Source organism: Agelaius phoeniceus, chromosome 1 (assembly GCF_051311805.1).
Source record: "Agelaius phoeniceus isolate bAgePho1 chromosome 1, bAgePho1.hap1, whole genome shotgun sequence".
NCBI lineage: Eukaryota > Metazoa > Chordata > Aves > Passeriformes > Icteridae > Agelaius > Agelaius phoeniceus.
This window is the reverse complement of record NC_135265.1, coordinates 16,428,604-16,453,728: the sequence shown is the minus strand read 5'-3', so window position 1 is coordinate 16,453,728 and position 25,125 is coordinate 16,428,604. Positions and strand designations below refer to the sequence as shown.

The 25,125-nt window shown below is 36.7% G+C and overlaps 1 protein-coding gene across 3 annotated transcripts in view; it reads right to left on the bottom strand.

Annotated features, from left to right (window-relative positions):
- The window catches only part of MPP7 (MAGUK p55 scaffold protein 7), a 148,280-nt gene that overhangs the window by 5,626 nt on the left and 117,529 nt on the right, over window positions 1–25,125 (bottom strand). Inside the window, exons 13-19 of one of the 3 annotated variants that reach the window (XM_077173624.1) lie at window positions 18,887–18,907; window positions 18,775–18,786; window positions 17,608–17,649; window positions 10,414–10,584; window positions 3,588–3,668; window positions 1,677–1,770; window positions 498–606 (exon numbers count right to left, since the gene is read on the bottom strand). In XM_077173624.1, the coding sequence (XP_077029739.1) occupies window positions 498–606; window positions 1,677–1,770; window positions 3,588–3,668; window positions 10,414–10,584; window positions 17,608–17,649; window positions 18,775–18,786; window positions 18,887–18,907 (530 nt within the window). The remainder of the gene's footprint in view (window positions 1–497; window positions 607–1,676; window positions 1,771–3,587; window positions 3,669–10,413; window positions 10,585–17,607; window positions 17,650–18,774; window positions 18,787–18,886; window positions 18,908–25,125) is intronic. The other 2 variants (XM_077173633.1, XM_054646655.2) reach the window with 2 other exon arrangements.

Below are 25,125 nucleotides of genomic sequence, written 5' to 3'. Positions count from 1 at the left end.
AAAAAATCCCCAGTGGAGCTGTTCAGCGGGGTTGAAAGACAAGGTCAGTGCAAGAAAAAATGGTTTAGAGAGGAATATTCTTAGCAATTATCCAGCCAACATCACATTTAGTGCATTCCTTGACTCATGTCCATCCTGTATGGAAACCCTTGGCATGAATAGTCTAGTGAAACATGTGAGATAGAGTTGCTGGACTTGGTGATAACTCAAAACTATTCTGAAATTAAAGTTTCAGAGACAATCTCTTGTCCAAACTAACAGAAAGATAAATGGAAATATAGGAGCATTCTGTAATTAAATCTTTAGTACTATGCTGCAGGCTCCCAATTCCTTTATTATCCCTTTTCAGAGAACCTTGCTTCGATAAAGGTAGCAAGAAAAGCCACTCAACAATCATTCAATGTGGGATAAAGCACACCTTTTGAGAAATACTTTTTACCAGAATTCCAAAATGTAATATGGGGAAGTACAAGAGATCAGAAGACATGCTTACTTACATGAGGTTGCACATCCAACAAACAAACTTTGTTTTTAGCTAGAACTGATCGAACAGAGTCTAAACTTGTTCCATAGTAGTTGTTCTTATACTCGCCATACTCGATAAACCTGTGGCAGAAGGTAAAAACAACTGGGATCATTTCCATTTTCTCCAGACAAAAAGCTTACCAGTATGGTTTATAATATTTAATTCAGAAGCAAAAATATTTTACTTTACATGAGAGTTCTACCGTGTTTTATAAAGGAAATGCTGTCAAGTACTTCAGCATGTCAATTTTAAGAAATCTTCTACTTTACTGCTTTCAAATCAGTAACACCTGCTTGTATTACAGTTAAAGAGAAAAAAGCACTGTAGTCCAACAGCCCACTAATGTTTTCCATCACCTCTTTTTCTGAACTAATGCAATGCAATAAAACAGTGGATAAGCTAAACAATAGAAACTACTGAAATTTCATTGCACACTACAGAATATCCAAATTCTCTGTCTCAGAAGAGGAGGAGTGATGACGGTGCTGGTGGAACCAAGGCGGCTGGTTATTTGCTATAAAAGTACAAGCACTATTTGCCAGAAAAGCAAAGCACAGTTTGAAGTTTCAATAAAACCCACAGCTTTGTGTCTAATACACTTTTGCCCTCTGAAACTGGGGCAGAATTTCAAGCTACAGAATTTTACAGGCTGCTGGAGAGCACGATGCTACCATTGTCTCTTCATTTTAGTTTACTTTCTGGAGGGTGTACAGGCAGGGGCTTCACTGTAGATCTCTAAATTCAAAAGCAGAGGAAGTGCCTGGCCTGAAAGAGAGCAGAACTATGCAAACATTGACTCAGGCACGTCTGCAGCACTTCCACAGCCCCCTTCTCTAGAGCTGCAGTGCTTTAGTGCTATGACAGAAGATGCTCTATTAAAAGAAAGCTCCCCCATCCCAAGCACCTATAATTTCAGTGTCTCCTTGAGGAGCTGAGGTACTGAAACTACTTGTAAGCTTAGAAACTCTTGTGTTTGCACATACTCCATATTTTTCCCCAGCTACTTATATAACAACATGTAATTTAACACATCTTCAAATCACTGCAACTTATATTCACTTTGACTTATTATCTGAAATAACAACCAGTCCCATTTTGTAATAAACCATTGTTTTAACTGCAGTTCTAGTTAAAAATCTCTTCAACATACTTGTTATTCTGTACATCTGTCTCAAACAAGTGCTTGGAAATGAAAATGTATTCGACACCATCACTTTCTTGGCTTCTCCTTGGACGGGTAGTGTCTGCAGTTTCATCATAAAAAAAAAAAAAGGAAAATATGCACAAAACAATATAATGCAAACCAGTTCAGGAAAAGCTGAAAAGCACAGACTCTTTGTGCAATACTAAGTATAGCACTTCCCTCACTTCTGAAGCACATAAGGCTGCTCTGGATCTGGTAGGCAGCACACAAGCACATGACAGAACTGAGTTTTAAATGCATGCAGGAAAATCAGGAAAAAAAACCTATTGGACAAGTGTCAGATTATCATTTTTTATTAACTAGTGGAAAAATGCAATAAAATGAGGATAGCTGAATAATAAAAGGAACAGCAGCCCATAACAATTACCCCAGCCTTGCCTCTTGTTAAACTTATTAGCATATGAGACCATAAAGGGAAACAAAGCACACCATCCTGATTTATAAAATGTTATGTTCATTAACAACTCTTGTAGCTATGGCATGTGAAGCATGGTAATAAAAAAATAGGGTGTGAACTTTCTGTTTTAGTGCTTTTCTTTATCCCGTGATCAAAATAGAATTCCATTTTCTTTCAGTATCCTTGTATTATTTGCACTTCTTACTCTCCCCAAGCAGGTATAAGGGTTTTGCTTATAATATTTGAGGGGTTGTCATTTATGATTAATGAACCCATTAAAAAATCCTGTTTTGAACAAGTTGAATACTACAGCATCATGCATTCTTCACCACATATGGACATACAAAACCTGCTTGCAGCAACAGAGACTTAAATGCCATTTGATCTATCACTCCTCTTCTTAGGCTGACACAATGAGGAACATTTCCAAGACAGGAACCCCGCTCTCCCTCCAAGTCCTGACTTACTGAATTTCAGGGAGAGGGATTCCTTTACATGTTTGTTTTAACTTATAACCACAAATTTGGAAGAGAAAGGAGAGAAGGCAGCTTGATGAATACTGTCAACTTTTAGAGAAATATTTTTGGGCAAATGATTGCATATACTGCAATGTATTAAATATTTTGGGAACATCTAGATTTTTTTGTTATTGTTGCTTTCAATACCCAGTTGAAGCAAATATATGCAAAAGAAATTACTTGCCAAACTAAATGCATTAATTTTTCTACTTAGCAAATTCATTCATACATACACACTTCACAGAATATCTGCAGTTGCAAAAAACCTGAGAGAGAATCTCCCAAATTCAGAATGTTGGAGCCATATTTGTGAAGGATCCCTATAGAAGGTACAAGTAGAAAGCAAACCAAGAAATCAAAGTCTAAAACTGTTGAGTTCTTCATATTAAAGAAAACGCAGTAAAGAATTGTAGAAGTTGATAAAGCACAATGTTACTCAATTTTATAAAAATCACACTACTTGGTCAGAGACAGAAAAGAGGAAAAAACATCCCCAGATGATCTCTTCTAAAGCTAATAAAAGGGATTTAATTAATTTATTCATTAGATTAAATTGTTTATAATCCATCTTCATTTTTCAGCCTAAGAGATAAAGGCCAGTTTGCTGAATGCAAGCATTGGTAACAGAGTACATTTGAGTGCTTTACAGCCAAATCCAGGGTGTTCTTCAGCTGAGTTTCATTTACTAAACCTCACTGACATCAATCATGCTGAACTTGTACTGAAAGTGTACTGCAATGCCTCTGAGCCAAAAAGCTCTATCAGTTAAATCAATGCTATTTAATGCAGAACTGCAGCAGCACTTTTAAAAATAAGAAAAGCAATTTGGATGCCAAGCATGCATTTAGAGACCCAAACTTGAAAGTACCTTAAAGGTAATACAATAATAAAGGCTAATAATGCAAGTATATCATTAGAGAATAGGAGTGCATTTTTACTTACGTGGCACTGTTACCCCGTAGTGCTGGGTGTCACTGATTAGCAATTTCCGTTTAAGTTCATTCAGTCCAACCCCTACAGGACCTGAAAGGAAAAAATTGTCCTTTTTCCCAAGCCAGTTGTCTCTTGTCTCTTCAGGTGCAAGTATGCTCCAAGGTAAGACTACATAGCCTATAGCTGTGACATTACTGCCTTTTAGTCAGTGATTTGGAAACGCCCATGGTTGCAGCCTCTCCTAGTATATACAGAGCTGACAAATTTCAGGGGATGCAGTTGGCAGTTACTCTGTTCTGACTTTATTACTGAGGAAATATCATGAAAATAAGTTGCCAGCAAAGCTGACTTTCTTTTCTGCAGCAACTACCCTCAGTGTGCACCCACCTCCATCTCAGCCCTACTACAAACCCCAGCATGCCAACCTCCAGCTTTCCAGAACAAAAACTGGTTCTGGCTGTTTATTTTGCCAGAATATCCCCAACTTGCAGACTAGAGGACCCCAGCTGGCATGTGCAAAGTGCCTCCAAAGTCTCTGCACTCTGTGTGTCAGCATGGCCTCACTCCCTCCTGCTGCTGCATCCCTTGCTGGCACCAGATGCCCCTGGGGACAATTGCTTCCACCTTGCCATGCCCTGGGAGCACTGCTCCTTCCAGCCCCTGCTGCAGGCAGGAACACTGCCCAGCTCCTGGCCGCCTGTAGCTGTCACCATCCACCTTTCGACTGCGTCAGGGTGGCACTGCATGGAGAGAGGAAGGAAGGGCAGTACTTGCCAGGTCACAACCCATTTGGGATGTTTGGGTTTCTTTCTTTGTTATTGATTTTCTTTTAAACTGTGCTTGTCTCCTGCCTGCTGTCTGAACTGGTCCAAAGCAAATGTTTCCTTCTTCATGCGACTGCCAAAGAGAGACCACTCTTGGAAGGAGGATGGCAGGAAGAAACAAAGACTGCATGGAATTTTTTTGACCCGTCTCCTCCACCTCCACTTGAGTAGTGCTGCACTAGAAGCAACAGAGCAAGATGTTCCTCTTGGCTTTTGAGTTGTCCTTAATTCTTAGCTGTTTGCCAGTGGTGCCTTAGGTGTCTGTGAGGGCACTTTGTCCTCTGAGGTCTCAAAGGCTCCACAGGCACTCGCTGCCTGTCCCCAGGAGCCCTTCATGCAGGGCTCCAGCTGCCTGCCCACTTTGGTGACAGGGCCATGTGCTTGCTGTGTGTGAAGGGAGCTCAGCTCTGCATGCTCTTACATTTCTGACAGTGGAGAGCCTTCATTTCTACAGAGCCACATCAACAGCAGAAGGCAAAGGAGAATGAGTCATTGGAACCTTATCCTAAATAATGCAAGGATAATACCTGCGGTTTTAAGGAAAATTCTTGCACATTTAGTAAAAGGGACACATGTATATGGAGTGCTTCTTAAACACATTTTAAACATTGTAAACATGTTCAAACCCTAATAAACATTTCAATGAAACAGTGTTGTAGCCACTACTTACTAGTGAGAATCCAAAAACAGACTGATGCTTCAGTACCTTCAGGTGTCTATCTGTAAAAATGACCATACACCCTGTCTGGAGTTGAAACACATAATGATGAAAAGCAAGGGCTTGCTGCTTTGCTGCTACCCCCAGACTATGGTTCTACTGTAGAATCTTAAGAGTTTCTACATTTAAAGTTTCTACGTGTTCACATCAGTTAAACACACAACTACATTTCAAATTCCATCTCTGACCTTCCTGTAAATTAATCTATCAGTATGTATAAATGTTTATTTAATATGGTGTACAGCAGCCTCTACTGGTGCATGTCTGCAGAGGACAGTGTTATGTTGATAATGGCATCACTTTTGCTATAATTTAATTTTTTTTCCTTTTTATAAGAGTTTAGTTCTTTAGGACAAATATGAACTTTTACAGGAAAAGTAATTAAAACTCTTAATATATCCTAGCAAAGTAAACCAAACCAAATGAAATTCAGTTTTTAAAAATCATTCTATTACTTTTAAGCAAAAAATCTTTCCTGTCAAATCCACACAAATATTATTTCCTTAGTCTACATGCTGTCAAATCAACAGTATGCTTTTAGCTCTATTTATATATATAACGAGTCCAGGTTTCACTTCCTGTGACACATGCTTTAGAAACTTAGCTTAACTCTGTTTCCAGATCACAACTTCACTACTACTGTCTCCCCTTCCAGATTAACATTTTAAAATCATCTTTAAATTGAACTACTGAAAGGTGTAGAGTCTCATTTTTCAGTGCTGTCTTCACAGAGTTCTCATAACTGTAGCATATGGACACTGAAGTCTGATTCCAGCTCAGCAAAGCCATCCATTATGTGGATTTTTATACTATCTCTCCCAAGTTAATATACAGTTCCCTTCTAAATATTCTTTTTGTTTTCATGCAGCAGAGAAAGATGCCAGTTTCTAGCAGTTATGAATCTGAACACAGTTTGAACTCAAAAAGAGAATAAAGTGTCAGGATTTAAAAGCATAACCCTGATTCTTATAGTCAAATATGACATCCAGGCTCCATGTCTGTTGTGCAGTTTTGGTTTACTGTAAATCACCCCAGGCAGCAATATTTACAGTTATGCTGACAGATTTAGAGATACTTTGATTACTTTTTTAAAGGAACATTTATGCTGCTTGCTGTTGCATGCTAAGTCATGTTAATGGTCAAATGCTGCACAAGTGGACTGTAGTGCCTACCTCACTTTATTGAGAGACATCTGCAGAATTAAACTACCAATCATTAAAACTTGCACTAAATTTCGTAACACTCAGACACGTCTGAAGAAAACTGAAAAAACTACGTTTAAGTATTGGGAGGGTTAAGCCAACCAGCCATTCTTCACCTACAGACACATAATGAGCTCCTAGTAGACTTTTGGAAAGAAAAGGGAAGTGGTCTTTTAGAAAAGATTTTCTGAGTTAGATGACAATATTCCTGCTGGGATCACAAGAACCCAGTAGGAGACCTGCCTTGAGAGAGGTTCTGTGGCTCAGTTCCTAGTACACTACAATGCAATGACTTCACATGCATGTCTGACTGCAGCTCAGTGTGGTAAGAAAGGAGAACCTCGTTATTTTGTGTTTCTGTACATTTTATCAAGCAGTGGGAGTGTACTTTGAGATCTGCTGTTCACTGAAGTAGGATCAGTGAGTTCATACTGGTGTTCTCAAGGGCAAGGCGAGGCACTGTGTTACATCCTATGTATTTGTTCCTGAACCTTGCTGACCTTCCCATGCCTTCAATCAGGAAGTTTAAATGGAGATAGCAATTATAGGTCTCTTTCTTCATTGTCCAGTTAGTTGACTGGAATAGCATGGCCATGGCAGGCCATTTTCCTGCACTACTGCTGTAGATCAATTAAAACTCTGCAAGCCACTACTGAACATGTTAAAGCTAAGTCAGGAGAGGTGGAGAGTTAAAAGGCCCTTTCATTTCATCCTCCTTTGCTCTGAAATAGACCTGGCCTCATCATAACTCCTTCATGATAAAACCAGAGGTGATGGATTAAAAAAAAAAAAAAAAAAAATCTAAGCAATACAACAAATAGAGAGCTTTTTCAGTCCCAGATTCCTTTTCTTTGCAGTAGTGACCAGAAGCACATCTTTGTGGGAAGTACTGGCAGCGCCATTCAGAGACAGAGGCTTTTCTGATGATAACAACCAATAACAACTTCTCCTTTATGGCTACATGCCTCTGGTCCTTGCTTCCACCACCGCCCACTTTGGACAGAGGCATCACCATGGGGGACCACAGCACCTGAAAGGCTCTGCACACCTCCAGTGATCACACTGCATGCACAAAACAGTGTGTGCTCTTAGGGACAAATGCTCATGGTTTGTTACTGACAACTTTGCTTTATCCTGCCCCTTCAGAGAGCTCTGACTTAGCTGAAACTATGCCAGATAAAGTTATTGCATGTAGCACATTCATTCTAACTCTAAAGAAGTAAAATTTAGGCTCCTCTGGCCCTTAAAATTAACCAGAGCAGAAGACTTTGTGAGCAGGGCTTTTCCCTCATTAATATAAATGAAAATTCTAGTGTCTAAATAATACAAGTCATATTAAAATATTCTACCTTTGTCTGATAAGGCTGTGAGGTATGTAATGCTTAGGATGCAAGCAATATTTGTGGTGGAAGACTTGAAGGATTTCTTAGCAGCTTGGGAATAGTAAGTTACTATAAGCAGACTGATGACTTAATATTGGATAATTTTGTTTTTACCAGACTCATCCCAATCCTAACAATTAAAAGCATACAAAAATATTTGTATCATTACTGCTTCAGATGATGTTATATCAGCCCCTAGGATTTGCAGAGCTTTATTCATGAACTTAGATTTGCAAGTAAGGTAAAATCTTGACAAACTGCTACAGTGAGCTGAATCTGAGAGTAGTGTGTAACAAGCAACAGAGCACTGAAATTACTGTGTGTGCAATTCATGTTCTTTAAATTAGACTAGACCAATTCAAAATGAAGTGAAATTTGTTTTAAAGTTGTCAAACTCCCTCCCCCTAAAAAAAGGCAAAACCAAACCTAAAAGTCCCTTTTTAAACAGTAAATCATATATTTAGACCTAGCTCAACACAACAGACATCTAGTGCCTCCACCAATTACAGCTATAAATTAATTATATCTCCCTTTCTTTCCTAGTACTACTCTACAAATTATAGTCGATGTATTATATGGAATGCCGCTACTGGCACACAAAAAGCTTTTAGAATGTGTTTGCTTCTACTATACCTGTATTGCTTAGCTCTGCTAGTTTTTTCCACATTTTGCCCAAGACATTTTTATGGTATTGGCCAGACTTAAGCTGCTCTTAATATCCAGAGAAAAAAACATTAGAATTACTGAAGTCCGCAATAAATTTCTGAATTGCTTTTGTTACTGAAAAAGCACTCTTTCTTCATTTGATTTATTACAACAAAAATCAAATGGAATCTCTAGGCATTCCTTAGATCAGACATATGCAATTTGTTATAAAAAGTCTACTTATCACACTTTTGCACTACACTCTGTTGATGTAACTGTAAAATCAACTCAACCATGTTATTACTTGTTGTATATTACCCAAAATCTCACAGTGATCACACTAGTAGGTGGCTGATTTTTAGTGCTGGAGAGTGACAAAACTGTTTATTAAAAACTCAATTTAATGTTCCCTTGGATATGAGCTATATAAAAACACAGCTACTCAACAGTTCCTAACAGTCCCTGATAGAGGGTCATATTTCTCTGCTCCGCTGCTTTCAGAATGGAGGAAATTTTACTAATGAAGAACCAGCCTATGTGTTACTGCCAAGGAAACAATAATCGATGAGACATTACTCACTTGTAGTGATGGCTACTCACTACTCCTTGGTACTCCAATTGTTACCTTTGAAAAGCTTGAGATAATGCACTTTCTCTCTTTTTGGGACACTGAAGCAAGGCATTTTGGTTATACAATAAATGCTGTGAGGAAGCCATGGCAGTGACAGATTACAGAAGAACAGAAAGCTGACTAAGAATAATATGTTAGTCCTCTGCAGCTATGCTTGCATTCATCCTTGGCCTACAAAGGTCCACAATGCATCCACCTTTCTTACTAGTTGTCCATTTACTTCTTCTTATGCAGTAGGTGGTTTTGTTTCTTTCCACTTTCATTCTCTGTCTTCATTGACCTCAGGTATTTATCCTGTTCTTTTGGGTTTTTTTCCCACAAAAATATATTGATTGATCACTAAGAGTAGAATATCAACATAATTCTTTTGAGTTTTAGTACAGCTTGACTGCCACATTCAGACTTGTAACCATGGTAGCTGTATTTTAATGTCATCTCCCCTTGGTTTAGGAAAGCTCTGAACACAATCTCCTAAAGCATCCTTATATGCAAGTTGAGATATCCTGTTGCCCTGGTTTGAAAGGTGGGCTCTAGACAGGTGGAAAAATGGAGCATGTTCAAAGGGAAGGGGTTATTGGTCTGTGCTCTGTGACTCATTATAAGGGGAGTTCTCTGGGACACACTCAGTTTCACATCCATACCAATGACACAGACTGGGCCCTTACAAAGCTTGCTCATGGCAAGATGGGTGATACACGTGACTTGCTCAAGGGCAGGACTTCCATCCAGAGAGCTCCAGGCACAGGCTGGCAGAACTTAGTGAAATTTGATGAGGACAAAGTTCTGCATTACAGGCTGGGGACTGACTGGCTGGATGCCAAGGGCCTTGGGGTTCAGGTGGGCAGAGCTAAGCACGAGTCCCCAGCGCTCGCTGGCAGCAATGAAGGGTGACAGGAGACTGGGCTGGACCACAAAGAGCCTGGCCCATGGACAGAGGGGAATGATTCTTCCCCTTCACTCAGCACTTGTCAGTCCCTTGTGAGGAATACTCTGTCCACAACAAAATACTGCACTAAAATACTGCACTAAAATACTGTTGGATAAACTGGATCAAAGACATCAGAGGGCCTTGAAGATGGTCAGGAGCTGAACCACATGACCTGTAAGAGAGACTGAGGGAACTGGGCTTGCCTGGCCTGGGGAAGAGATGTACTGGGGGGACCCACCAGCACCCTTCTGACACTCACTGAAAAGATGGAAACCACCTCTTTACTGAGGTGTGAGATAAGACAGGGAAGACATGATGGGAATACAGGTTCCTAAAGCTGCTGCCATCAGCAACCTGCTCAGAACCTGGTGTTGATCTCACTCAGTGGGAGGCTGCACCAGGTGAACTCCTGAGATCCCTTCCAATCTAAATGACTTTCTGGTAAGCATTGTCCTAATCAGCAGGTCTCTGTTTTACCAGGTCAAAAATAAAGAAAACAACTTACCAACCAAAACAACAAGCCTGTATTTCTCATTAGGTTGTCGTCTATATTTTGCAACTTCTTCATAGGTTGGGATATCTGCTGTATCATACTGGTCACTCTTCTTGCACTCATACATGGACTTGTTTGTTTTTTTATCTTTTCTGCTAAGACGAAAGCTTCTTCTAAAACCAGCTGCAGTAAGAACAGGGTTTTTTCAAAGTAAGAAAATAAGTCTTCTTAAAACATTTGACAACAGTCTCTTCCAACATTCAAGGATTGGAGCATGGAATAAAAAGTGTATTATATGTTTAATAAGCCAAGTCATTAGAATGACATTTCCCATGTTTTTAAACTATATCAGGTACCTATTTAAACTGCAAAATTAAGATTACCAATAAAACAGAACCTTTGCAACAACAAACTGCAAAATATAATTGCTATTAAAAATTGTTAATATATTTAATTATTTAGGCAATTGGAGTATCTTATAAATTGATATAAATACACAAGGCAGTTCATGCAAGCTGGAGTCTTATACTACATCTAATGCACGTCTATTAAATCACCATGGCACACAGACATCAAATACAACATAGGATAGAAACACATCTGCTCATTGAAAGGGTTAATGAGAATAACTCCTGGAACAATTCTCTTGTGCTTAGCTCCATGCTGATAGTATATTTAAAAAGTGCATCAAACCTTTCCTGAGTATGTTTAATAGTCAATCCAAGCACTCATAGTTAAATTACAATTAGAAACATCTTAGACTATACAGTACCCATATTATGAAATTAAAAGTTAATATTGCTATTAATCTATATTTATAATTGCATCAACTGTGTGATATCTGTCATGCCTTCTAGAGAAGACTTGAAATTTCACATAGCTTTTAAGTACTCTCAAAGGAGAGAATCATTGGCATTTTCAAACAGAACAGCACAAAAACCCGTTTTACACTACATGTAAAAAACTAATTTCATCCTCTGTTAATGACTACCTTAGAGTTTTTCAAATAAATCCTTTATATTGCATTACATTAAATTTTACTGGTATCTCTACAACACCGCTTTTGTTCTATAAGAAAGTACAGGAAAGACTGTGAAGACTGCAATGCTGATTTCACTGTCTGGTGGTAGTAGAGTAAAACACAAGCTATACTTTAAATACTTGAAAAGTTGTTGGTGTTTTTCCCTAGAACACTTCATGGGACAGTAAGTGGTGACCCCAGATTTTCAGCAAAATGTTTTCATATTCTTATAATAGCACTTATGTTTAGGTATTTGAGAAGTTGTCATATTATAATTTCTTCTTCAAAGGTAATACTGTGCAAGTTCAAGATTCAGTTCTGCAAATATTTAGCACCAGATCTGAAGAGAAAGGCTACAAGGCTTAGTTATAGGCTTAGCATTTTGCACACACACAGTTTCATTAAGCATAAATTGTCATAAAACCTGGACCACAGAGGATGTTAACCAAGTTAGTTAATTGATGTGAACCCCTATACCTATGGGAATCGACAACACAAGCGTACACACAAAAGGTGAAGAAAAATTTCTTTGAGAATACCATGATGTCAACACATTTATATTCAAAATATGAATAAGTAAACTGAAAATCTATGACAAAGGAGAAGAACTAGCACCCACAAAAAGGGCAGATGATATTTTTAAGTACAATATAGTTCAGACTAAGTAGGAGGTGGGCTGATGTAGAAAAAGATGAAATTATGAGATATGAAAACATAATGAAATAGACTGGGTTAGGTTATTTTATTATTGAAATAATGCTGACATTGAAGTGACTGCAGTCAGAAACAGAAATGCTCTATTGGAGAGCTGACATCCCCGCAAGGGGGCCTGGGAGATCTTGCCTGCCCTATGGTGAAGTCCATCATGACACAAGGATGTTCTCCTGATCACAACTATGCCTAAGTGTACAGACAGCTATATAAAGAAAGGTTAAAAGTAGCTTTAGCAATACAGACTACAGACACATGAAGCAAGTTACAAGTTTCCTGAGGCCTCATCTAAAATGCTCCTGATTAAAAAAACCCAAACACCAACAAAAATGTTGCCCAAACCCTGAAAATTATTCTGTTTGTTGCATTTTTTTTTTCCTTTATAATCATTTTATGGAAAAACAAAAAAGAGAGAAAAAATAAAGAATAATTCTTCACCATTGACTACTAAATGGTTTACAAAATTAGGAGCTTTGGTACAAGACCAAGAATCCATGTATCTGGAAAAGGTAAAAAGCTAAGAGCAATGATCAAATGAAGCTGTGTCAGTGGTCGCCATTCCAGTTTGGTGTTGACCTTACAATTAACAACAGCTCCATGTCCCTGATCATCTGTCTCAAAATGCCACTAGAACATCTTCTCAACCTCCACTTATATGGTGAACTGTGCAATCTTTAGGAAAAGTATTTTTTCTGCAAAATCTTCCTATCAATTCAATCCCCACTTTTAGGTTTTGGTAAGAATATTTGTAACTTGCTCCTCTTTTCTCCAACCAATTTATTCAGATCTCATTAGCAAACTATCAGGTGGTAGATTATTCAAGAATTTTAATTTCTTTCACTCCTTGAAAAAAGGAGAAAATCTTTCAGCTCTGTCTTCAGGCTGATTTGTCCCTTGTCACTTTTACAGGCTCCACAGGAAACATAACAAAGACTCGGGTGATATGATTCCACCGCTAACATGTGTTTCCTTGAATAAAATATTTGATATTTCTGCCCCTGAAACTCACTGGCAAAATGAAAATAGTAATATTGTCCTGTGTATTAAGAAAGCTCAACAAGAAGTTCAACCAGAACTTAGACACTACTAATTAAACTTAACACTACTAAACTTAACACTACTAATTAAAAAGAACAAATGTGAAAAAAACATAGAAACCAGAGTCAGGCTGACTTCTCTGCAGTTTGCTGGTGAAGATGCTCTGTAAAACTACTGACTATTAAAAGTTTGTGGTATGCTGTTTGCTTCACCACTTTATGACTATTTTCAATTTGAAAGTTTTTTTAAACTGTTCCTCAAAGTCCATCTGAATAGCCTGTACAGAATCTCAGGAAAGTTTGCTTTAAATAGCATTCAAACCCAAGGAAAACATACAGTTCCAAGAGGAAGGATGTTTCAAATATATCCAACACTTTTATGATACTGCTGCTGCACTCCTGAAAGCATCTTCATCGCTCATCATCTGCCAAATATGTCCTCTCATGTATGGCTTAACTTTACTGTGACCTAGAAGCTGTTTTATAGAAATGCTAATAAATATTTCCTATTGAATGTCTGCATTTGTAATTGCATTTTATGTTTTATGTTATGGGAACTATGGCTGCACAAAAATACTAAGCTGAACTGAAACAATATTGTACTTTGAAGGAATAAAAACATTTGTGAAAAGGCAAAAGATATTCTACTAATGTTTGCATATTTTACAGTTTTGAAAACATAATTCATATATTTAAATTAACAATAGAGCATCATTAAGAATACAGTGATGATTACTACAGAGAACCAAACCCAATTCTAATATGCAGCAGAAAAGGTTTCTATAAAATGATTCATGTTAAAAGTAAATTTCTATAAAGAACAAAAGGAAAATGCATTGCTTGCCTAGAATATTTGATAATATAAACCTTGATGAATATGAAAGGAGCTGCAGGCTACACTGTCTGTGGAATATGGGTATCAGCAGAGATTAACCTTAGTTGCCAAGTATGCAGACTATAAAATAAAAGGGGAAAATTCTATCACTAAAGCGACATAATCTCCTGAACACTGAGAAGCTTGCACCAGCTCACCGGTTACAGCTACACGTCTAGGAGCTTACTGAACATGCAAACCCATAAACTACTGCTGGAATGTAACAGATTTGGTGAAATAAGAGCAGGCTCTGGAAAGAAAATATTAAGAACAAATGTTCTCAAAGAACTGATGTCTTTAAAACTTATACTTCTCAATATGAAATAAAAAATCATTACTAATAAACTTACTTAAGGCCCAACAAGCAAAGAGAAATCACCTAGATCTCTAAGAATAAAAAAAACACCTTAGCAGAAAAGTTTGATTATTCTTTTAACCATTAGCAGTATACATTTCGTCATCTCAGAACAACATCCTTCCACTTACACAGAGAAATCCACTGGGGCCTCACACAGAATCCAAACTGAAAACACACAATGTGTGAACCTGCCTGCCTTGCAATATTTTGAAAGGACGATGATGCAAATAGCTGTGCTTATTTACATTTAATGACATAATTCTGAAGAAGTAGATTGCAACTATGTTGTGTAAATTTCAGTCCAAATATACTAATAAAACCAGAAAGTTAATTTCTCAAATTCAGACAGACTACACTAACAGGAAATGACAACATATAAATTTGTGCATGCTTCATAAATTCACAAGTAAGACTTCAGAATGCTATAACGCACTTACATGGGCTTTTGTTACTTTTCATTCACTAAAATCAGTGCTTAAGTATGTGTTTAAATTACATATGTTCTTCACTGAATTTAATTTAATCTTAGAGTAAACAACTTCTATTTAATTGTAAATGCATTCAAGAGCACCCTTTCTATTCATATTACTGACAAAAGTAAGTTTGGTACCATGGTCATTATCTAGGTTTGTATGAACATAATATTTTTACTAGATATTTCTGGATATTATTTTTCCCCCAAAATATTGGTATTCTTTTTACATTAGCTTGTATACTGAGGATTTCTATTGTTACACAGGAACTGCACAAACACAGAGCAGACTTCTTACAATGTTTGCTTCTGGACTGATTCCCAGCTTGCACATTTAGACAGGGTTAATAAAAATTTAGATTATGTCTGGATTTTAAAGACGAAATTGAGAATAGTAAACAGATGATATTCATCTATATTTATTGTATGTTCATAAAGGTTCAAGCAATGTAACCAGAATTTAAGCTTGGCAAAGGCAAACTTCTAACATTTTCCTCAGCAATTCCTCAGGAAATTACAGCAGAAACATATGATACCATACTGTGGCTTAAATATTAGAATTCAGTGAAAAATCATAAAATTTATCTGAGTCACTTTAGAGGAGAGGGTTCAAATTAATAGCAGTATAGCCTTGGACATAAAAGATTTGTCCCAAAATGGTTCAGACATTCTGTCTTCTGAAGACTCTCCTCCTGTGCTCCTCATGACTACCTTGCACGTGTGTGAAGTACATATCCGTTCAGAGAGGGTTGGGTGTTCACAGAGTAATCTGGTTCATGGATTGAAGTGCCAGAGCCCTATATATGGTTTGTGAAACAAGGAGACACTGGAGTACATGAGACAGTCTGAATTATAAATCATTGTGTCCTGTTACTGCATGCAAAAGAATGGTAACATCAACTGTCAAAAGCCTCCCTGCTTGTTCTTACGATAGGAAAGTTTTAAATGAATGATTCTTAGTGAAGAGTTCCAAGGAATCTCTAATTTCTAAACCAAAAAGTTACTTATTGTATTCACAATCAGTGAAAATACCTGTGTCCTTACCCCAAAACCAGTCCTAACATTAGTTTTTCTGCCTTCTGACTCTCCTCTCTGATATCTCACTCCAAAATCACACACCCAGCATGAGATGGCTGAAGGTACCACTTCTGGACTGCTGACAACATTCCACAACATGGAAGCTCTCAAGTACAGTTCATTGCCTGAACTGTAATTCTGTAATTAGTAATTCTGTAGTAATTACTGTAACTGTAATTAGTAATTCTGAATAATTTTTGTAAAGTTTTGCCTAAGTAAACTACAATGCATCTTGATATTTTGTTCTTTGCTTCTGGGACAACAGTCTTCTTCCTTAAGAGGCCTCCTTCCTAAAATGGCCATGTCTTTTTGGTAATTATGGACTAAAATGTTTCAGTGAAAAAGGCTACAGTAGCTAGAAAAGGTGGATTTTGTTTTGCTACCTTCATTCTCAAATAAAGCAGCAGCCCACTAAGATCTGATTGCAAAACCATGATAGTCTCACCCTAAGAATTCATGCAGTATGTATACATACAGAAAGAAAATATTGGGAGGGGATATTGTTCATATTTCAAAGAAATTATTTTATAAGGAAAATGAATTTCATCTGGAATCACATCCAAATTATCATTTTCCAAACATACCAAATATTTCAATACAATTACAATTCAACATGAACTTAGTTGATTACCTAACAAAGGTAAGAAGTGCATTTTCAGCATGATCAGATACTCACAAGTTCCACAAGCACAGAATGGAATTATACCACACTAAGGTTTTGTAAACAGGTCACAGTTCTTTCCATCATGTACTTTTGTGTACCTGATGTAGTTTATATACCACATTTAAAACAACTCCAATTTACAGTATTGGTCTAGGATGTTTCAGTGAGCCCACTGGCTTGGAAATACTGAAGTACTTTGACAAGTTTCTCCCCACTCCTCTTGTAGTAGGAGGATGAAAGTGTTGGGAAAAGGGCTGGTTGCCACAAAATCTGCTCCAGCCAGCCTTCAGCTGGCAGGAATTCTGGACAGTTTCAACTAAAATATTTTTACATAGGTTTCAAAATGGCACAAATTAAAAAGTTGAAACATATCATGGAACATTCACCTTTTTTAAATGTTACTTTTGTTTGAAATTTGGAATCTTGAAAATGAAGCCAAAGGACTCTTGCCCCACCTTTTCCCCATTCCCCGCAATGATATGTTGAGCTCAGACCAGCTTTAAAGCTAAATTTAAGCTACTGAGTTATTATGACTGATATTTTGTAATGTGGAAAAAGAATTGGTGCCTGCAAATTTGCTCTGTATTCTTACTGAATCCTCCAAAATGGTTAGATAGACATGTACAAAGAAAAAACGCGTAGACAAAACTTGAATAAAACCTTGAGAGTGTCTTTAAATAATTTTTCATGATACAGTAACCTTTTTGCTTCATTAAACACATAGCTTGCTTCATGTACTTTAAAAATTTTGACTTAAAGATCAAACCAGGATTTTATTAGCCTATGTTTAACCAGGTAAAGGCATACACTATATAAACCCTTTATGTCAAATCCAATGAGCCATGTTTAAAACCTCAATATTCATGCATTTGTCATGCAGAGTAAGGACATTTGTATGCAGATTACCCCCAAAAGCAAAGTGGACACAGTAGCTCCAGGGAAAAGAAGCTGAAAGAAAGGAACAAAATTGTCTTTTGTAACCAATTGCTCACCTAGATAGGATCCACTGTTGTGACCAGCACATTCAGCATCTTCTGGACGAAGGGTAAAAGCATACAGAATAAGAGCCAAGAAATAAAGCAGAAAAGTTAGAAGCCCAGCAAAAAATACAGAAGAAACTATTTTTAAAATGACAACTGTGCAAAGCACAGCATTAAAAAGCCTTCAATAAGCCATTTTCTTAAAAACATAAAACAATCTTTATTGTTTTATATTTTAGCTGGAGATATTCTTGGATTTTGCAGCATGCACACTGATCTTTTTACCTTTTCAAGCAAAAGTTGTGATGACAACAAACATTCTAAAAAAAATTCTAACACTGTATTATTCATGTTTTATCAGTTAATAGAAAATATGCCACTTAAAAGAAAGCAAAACGATTTGATGTAAATCAAGCTTTTTTGTAAACTATACATTATCAAACTTTAGCTTTATGTTTTGGCTCACTGGATTAGACAGAAAGGTTTTTGATCAAAAACACATCCTCTCATTTAATATAAAATAGCTATAACATATATTTTTACATGCCAGAGGCCCTTTGATCAAAAATATGAGTTACAATTTCTAATGCTTTCATAAACAAAAGCCTCTTAAGTAAAAAAAAACCAAACAAACAAAAAAACAACAACAAACCAAACAAAAAAAACACAAGAGATCAGCTGCTATTACTTTAACATATGCTGCAAACATAACAATAACCAGCTACAGTCAGAGGGAAACTCAAAGGGAAAACAGTAAGGATGACACCACATAGATGAACCTTCTACCATCTCAGAGAAATAGTCTGTCAGTATTAGTAGAAGCTCAGGACCTCTCATGGCCATATAATTAGCTTGGAGCCATCTCTCTCCATCCCAGCCCACCCAAGTGCTGCCAGTATTATTCTATCATACTGCTTTTCTACACATATCTTGCAGAAGTTCAAGAGAGAGATAAAGCAGTTTAAAAAACCAGTTCAAATTACTGATCATTAAATGAAGCAACTAGGAATATTCTGGTATTTTTATCTACTTTACAACATAATTCAATGTATTTGGTGGCAATATAAAAGCATCATATGTATAACATCTAGAAACACTGGACTATATTCAATTTAATTCTAAACACATGTTCTCTAAATAAAATTATTGGGCTATTCAGGGAAACTTTTATACATGTACCTTCAATTTCCTCTGAGAAGCACAAAGGAGAAATAGGAAAGGAAATCATTAAATGGAGTGAAAACATAACTTAAGAAAGAAAAGTTAAATCGAAGAAGAAAAATGCACCTACCACACTCAACCGCTTCCTCATCTTAGAACAGCCAAAAAGACAAAGTATTATTGTTTAATACTTCATAAATAGGAAAAAATTCAGGTATGTAAGCTATTCTCAAATTCTCTTGACAGCACCTATTATATTGAGGCATATACCAACATACCAGTAGTGAGTTTAACTACACTCAGAAAAGGATGTAAAAAATTGAAGGCATTGAAATACTATGTGCACTTTAAATTCCCATATGTGATTCTTCTACTATTCTTTTGGTAGAAATGACCTTACCCCACTGTCATGGAAGATCTCTTTGGTATTAAACTCAAAGTTTGTTAGTTCCAATTTATCAGTCTTAACCTAGAATTTCTAAGAATCACTACCAGAAACATGATCTCAGTATTTTTCTGCACTTACAGTAAGAGCTGGGACTGCCCTTTGAGATGGATTTTGAAAAGGTTTGAAAAGGTTTTTTGGTTGTGGCTTTTTTTCCTTTTTTTTTTTTTTTTTTTGGAATGCTTACAATTGCAGCTGAAAACAAGCTGAGAGAATTCACATACTCTTGTAATCTTTTCTCTGACATTATCCTAATATAACAGATATATACATAAGACTTTCTCCTTACCTATAGTAAATCAATAAATTTGTGCTGCCTCAATAGTAGAAAACATACATTTTTGTAATCATCTTTGGGGTTATACAGAAAAGAAAGATAAATATAATGAATTTTTGTTCACAAAGATATTATATACTAAGGTTAAGATTTATAGAGAGATTTAGCAATCTACCTCTCATTCAAACTTCCTTTGGAATGTGGATAAATGGGGCTAAAATATAACCGTTTCAAAGACTTTCTATGAAACATGTATTTTCTCTGTGAAAAATTATTTAAGAGATATTTTACAATCTTTTATGCATAACTAATGTACAAAACAAAGGCTAGGTCAAAATTCTCCTGCATATATGACAACATGGAAGAGCTTTTCATTTCATGTCATGAAATGGACATAACAGTCTCTTATGCCACAGGAAAAATACTGTTTTGAACAATCATTTCTTGGTACCATTTTTCTTGAGGACTTACATTTTAAAATATTACTTTGGAAGACTTTTCTGAATCTTATTTAAAGTTTATTTCTATGGTCAAGGTGACCATATGGTTTAAGTTGGCTGGGAAGTCCTCTAAGGTGAACACTCCTTGGTTGACCACATCTGGTGCCTTAAAAGAGTGTAGACAGTTTTGTGAGGTGAAAGCATTGGATGCATTTTTCTCTCTTGAGCTTAAAAGCTCCCAGTTCTTGACAAATGGCCTAAAGCTGGATCTAGAATGGCAGGCTGGCTTCCAGGTACTAACTCTTTTCTCCCTCTCTGTGATGTACAACAAAGTTTTCTGTATTTCCGTTTCCATGACTATCAATAGACTGCAATGTATCTCCTGAAAACAAGTCACTAATGCTCAATGCTAATTCACATAAATAGATCTTAAAAGTTTCTTGAATTCAACAAATTTATTTGACTTAACTAATGAGTGTACATTTTAAAATACTGTCTGGTATTTTAACACTGGTAACAGGTAAGCCCTCATTTATGAACATGAAAACCCAGACCAAGAGCAAAGGAGGTTGGTATGCACACATGGACAGAGGTGTGTACTCGCTCAACCCTGACCACTGCAGACCTCACAGGAGTCCTGCAGGTGTGGTACATGGTGGAGTTACAGCATCAGGGCTGAGAACACTGAAAGGAATCCACGCTTCTGGGCTACCCTGCCAGGAAAGGGAACATGCTTATCCATAAATGAAAGACATTAGGATTCCCAGGTGAGCCAGAAAGCACAAGCCAAAACATCTACAAGCTGAGGTTTAATGTTGAGACAAAGGCATTCTGGACTTCCTGTGTTTTGTTAAAAATCTCCCTTCTTAATACTGCTCTTAACATTCTTGGGCTACTCTTAAGGTTGAAAATAACAGTCTGTAATGAAAAGATCTTGGAAATCACTGGGTTGTCATAGCTTAATGCAGCTATAGACAGTCATTAACATGTAGCTCCCAGTTGGAACTTGACAAGGACCTTTACCAGAGCTATTGCCTGTCCCTAGTAAAGTCAGAGGTTACTTGTCAGGGAACTTTGTATTGTGATTCACTACTAAATACAGCTCTGTGCATCTGAAGCAGCTGTATGCATGAACCAAGTATGTGCCCAAAGTTCCAAAGTTTGAGACATGAAAAACTGGGGCCAATACAGTTTCACTAAATGGAAGTGAGAAAGGAAAGGTCTTCAGCTGGAAGGCGCAAGTTAAAGACTAGAAGAGGTCAAAGTCTAAAGAGGAGGAAATCCGAGGAAAACAAAAGCAATGACAAAATGAAAAAACCCCAAACCCAAACCATAAGGCAACATGGAACAAATAAAACACTGAGAAAAGAACAAATACAATCAATTAAATGTATTGTGGTAAGAAGGGAGAGGAAGTTCCAAAGAAAATAGTCATGAAACAGGTTTATGAAATGACAACAAAGCTGTAACAAGACAAATGGGAAAAAAGAAATAGGAAACACAAGCACAGTGGAAGCTTAGGTGGTTTTATTCATTTTAGAAAGATTTCAGCATAGCCAATAATGCTAAACTAAAACAATGAAAACCAGTATCATATACACTGCGTTTTTGTATGCATTTTAACTGAAATGTAATCAAGATTTGGTTTTTGGGGGCCTCACCTAAATTATACTACTTAGGAAGCTCAAAACCAGGGCCACTTCCAGAAACATTCTTAACTCCTTGGAACAGCCCAGCATCAGATTAAGATTTTTTGCTTTTGTTGACTTTCTTTCAAAAATATTTCCACCAAGCAATTTTACTTAAATGTTTCTCAATCTAAAATTTGATCCAGCAGCTCTGTTCTAGTTTCTTATCACAAACAAGATTCATTATGCCTTAAACTATACTTTACTTTAGTAAGCAAGAAATTGTGATGTACAACAGTCAGCAACACAGTGAATATATTAAACACTCTTGATTTTTTAGTGATGAATAGCCCCACATAGCAATCAACATTTATACTGTTTTGCAGGTTTTTATGCTCTGGAGTTTTGTGGATTGAATGATAAATTATGTTCATTCAATAGGAAATTTAAGATCATCAAATTTAATTCTCTTATAAAACAATCAGATAACAGTATCTCTATGAAGATAATTTGGAAAATGAAGAAGGATAGTCTTGCAGTGAAGGACAGATCCATTTCCAGTTCTGTCTCATGTGAACTTGACTCAAATGTCATCCAGCTTCAGGTTTCCTTAATTTCTCTGTGGTAGCAGGAAGTTAAGATTTGTAAGGACAGAAGACTTCTGAACAAAAATGCTAATGTGCTAATTTAACTCTATAGGTCTGGTTTACTTTTTGTTTGTACTTGTAACTACCTGCAGGTGGGCAATCAAGTTTCAAATATGAACACAGAAAAATACTGAGAAGAAAGGCAGAGTTAAGACTGTGCAGCAATTATAACAAGCACAAAGAATCCTACTATACATTTATCCTAAATGTTTGGTCTTCAAATACAAGTAGTACAAAGCATTTATTCTTTTAGCGTGTTTAAATTTTTTTGTTGGCAGAACATAATCTTCAATTCAAGACACTCAACTATGGGTAAACTGGGTTACATCTTGTTTGAATGAACACCATTTGGCTGCAGTTAAGTCTTTCCTCTTGCTCACACAATGCCAATCACATCTCATTAATCAAAATTGAAAGTAAAATGGTTTTTAAGCCTTAGAAAAACTATATGATGATGGCTTTATCACAGTAAGTATTTACATTTAGCATTAAGTACACAGAACAAATGTATTTTTATGGAAAAGACATCTCTGAACAACTCTGTCATATATGCTACATACATATATTAAACTGTACACACAGGGTATAGGTATACACATATACAGATGAACAGTGCCCAAGCTGACAGAGCTTACAGGCCACACTAGTATAAAATATAAAGTTACCAGTAATTTTCATCAGAGACAACACATACATAATGTAAGAATAAACACAGTAACCACTGTGAAAACAAAATTATGCTGAAGGAGTATAATTTCTTGCCTAATTATTGCAGTTTATAACAACTGCAGAATAGTAAGTGTTTTGGTTGTTATTCAAAAAATTTTTTTCTTTAATAAAACAGGTTATCACTTTTGCCTACAAATTAAAGTAAGTTACACATGCAAGAATGACCAAACCTGTTGGCAATATCTATTGCAGTCAGAGCATGAGTACTCTTTGTATGGAAGTTAACAGAGTGGGAGCTATTAAACAAATACTTGTTCCCTGTACAAAGTCTCACGTCACTCCAATTTAGCCAGCATGCAGCAACAGGAGAACTCACAGAGGCAGCTCTGGCTGAGAAGCTGTCCAAGCTAAGATGATCACCTAAAGCCAGGAATGCTGTTGAGTATTACTGAGGAATGCCAGGTGAGCAGGTATCCATGGAGCTGGCATTCAGCAGTGGCTCACAAGCTCAGACACACAGACAGATGTGTCTGCCAATTGCACGTAGGCAGACACATCTACAGAACCTCCCTCTGTATCCCAGACACTTCCCTCACACTCACTCAGGTATGTGGCTCATTCACCATCCCAGCACATGCAGGGTTAGTCCTACTCACACAATCTCATGCAACTCTGTTCCTTTACTTTCATTCCATTTTCCTACTTTTTTCCTATGCTGCTTGTTCTTACAATTTTTTCCCCAGTATCATTTCCCCACAGTATTAATGTACAAGACTGCTTTTTGCTGAAAAGTCATTGCTGTTAAGTATGGGAAAAAATGATGAAAATACTTCAGTGGTTTGTTATTCCTCCATCACTTCTGCACTAACCCTAAACCTGGGAATTACATATCAATCTTATCAGCAGGTCAGAACACCTAACAGCCACTTATTTCATGCATCAAATATTACTCTTGAACTTATTAAGGTTTTTCTACCAACAATTACAAAACAAATCAGCTCAGAGCTCCTGTCAGTAATTTTTGCATTCACTGTTTCAAAGACGTTTACAAAGTAAATGTATTAATATTTTATTTAAACAGAATCAACAAACAACTGAACCATTGCATAAATAGTGACTATAGCAATGCTCCTGCATAATACTGTTAATTGCATTAATCTAAGAATTTCAAAGCCCATCCTCTGTGGGGTTTTGCTTAATGGGGTTTACGGCCAGCTTTTGTCCATGTATTCCTTCATTGCCCTTGTTGCAACACTTTCTCCATTTCTTCATCCTCAATACAAAATTTCACTTCTTCTCTTTTCCCTTTATATTTTTATTCCTACTTTTTCTATATCTTCCTCTTGTCAGCGCAGGCTCCACACACATTGTCAGTTTCCTTCAACTTCAGACCAAGATACCATCAAAATGTGCATCTTCTCCATTTGCACATAAGAAAGTGTGATTTCAGTATGGAGTGTACACTGTTCTGCCCCCTCCTCCAGTGTACACATGACATGTGAAATGCTTTTCACTTTAAGGGGTACAATGTGAGAATGATTCTGTTTTATCTTTCAAGAAATGGGGTAAATGCTGGGAAAGGCATGGGTACTTACACATAGACACAATGGAACAGTTCACTTGGCTATTAAAGTGAAAAAAAGAATTGGCATTTCCATTAAAACCCGATCTTTTTATTAACTTAGAACTAGATTGGGTTTGTTTATTTCAGTACAAATAATTCTTGCAGAAAAAATTTTGTAGAAAGTATTTTTCACTCTTTCGTCAATATACGATCCTCACCAAAAAAGCCCTCTTTTATTTTGCTTCCAAATGTATGATACACCAATATGTGTAAAGATTAGCAACTACATGCATTGCTATGCTGAAAAGAGTGAAAAATTCAAAATAGGAAGCAGAAAGAAGGCTTCCCAGAATTAATCCAATCTATCTCCTTTCAGGTTTTGAAATTATCAAAGCAAAAACAGTTGTTGACTGTTTCAGAGAGCTCTCTGTTTAGATAAATATAACAGTCCTTTCCAGTTCCAGGACTGGCTTGAGAAAAAAAAGAAGTTATAGGACACTTCTTGCATATTATATGATTTAACTGATTTTTAGATTAATTTTCAAGTAGAAGGACACTACCAGCCTGGAATCCCACCTAAGAAACCAGAGCTGACTGACATTTTTTGGGCATTCAAGAAATCAGAGTATTTTTCCTCAATTCTCCCTATTAAAAACAAAGATATGTGTCAAGGTTTTTCCTCATTAATAAACATGGGAT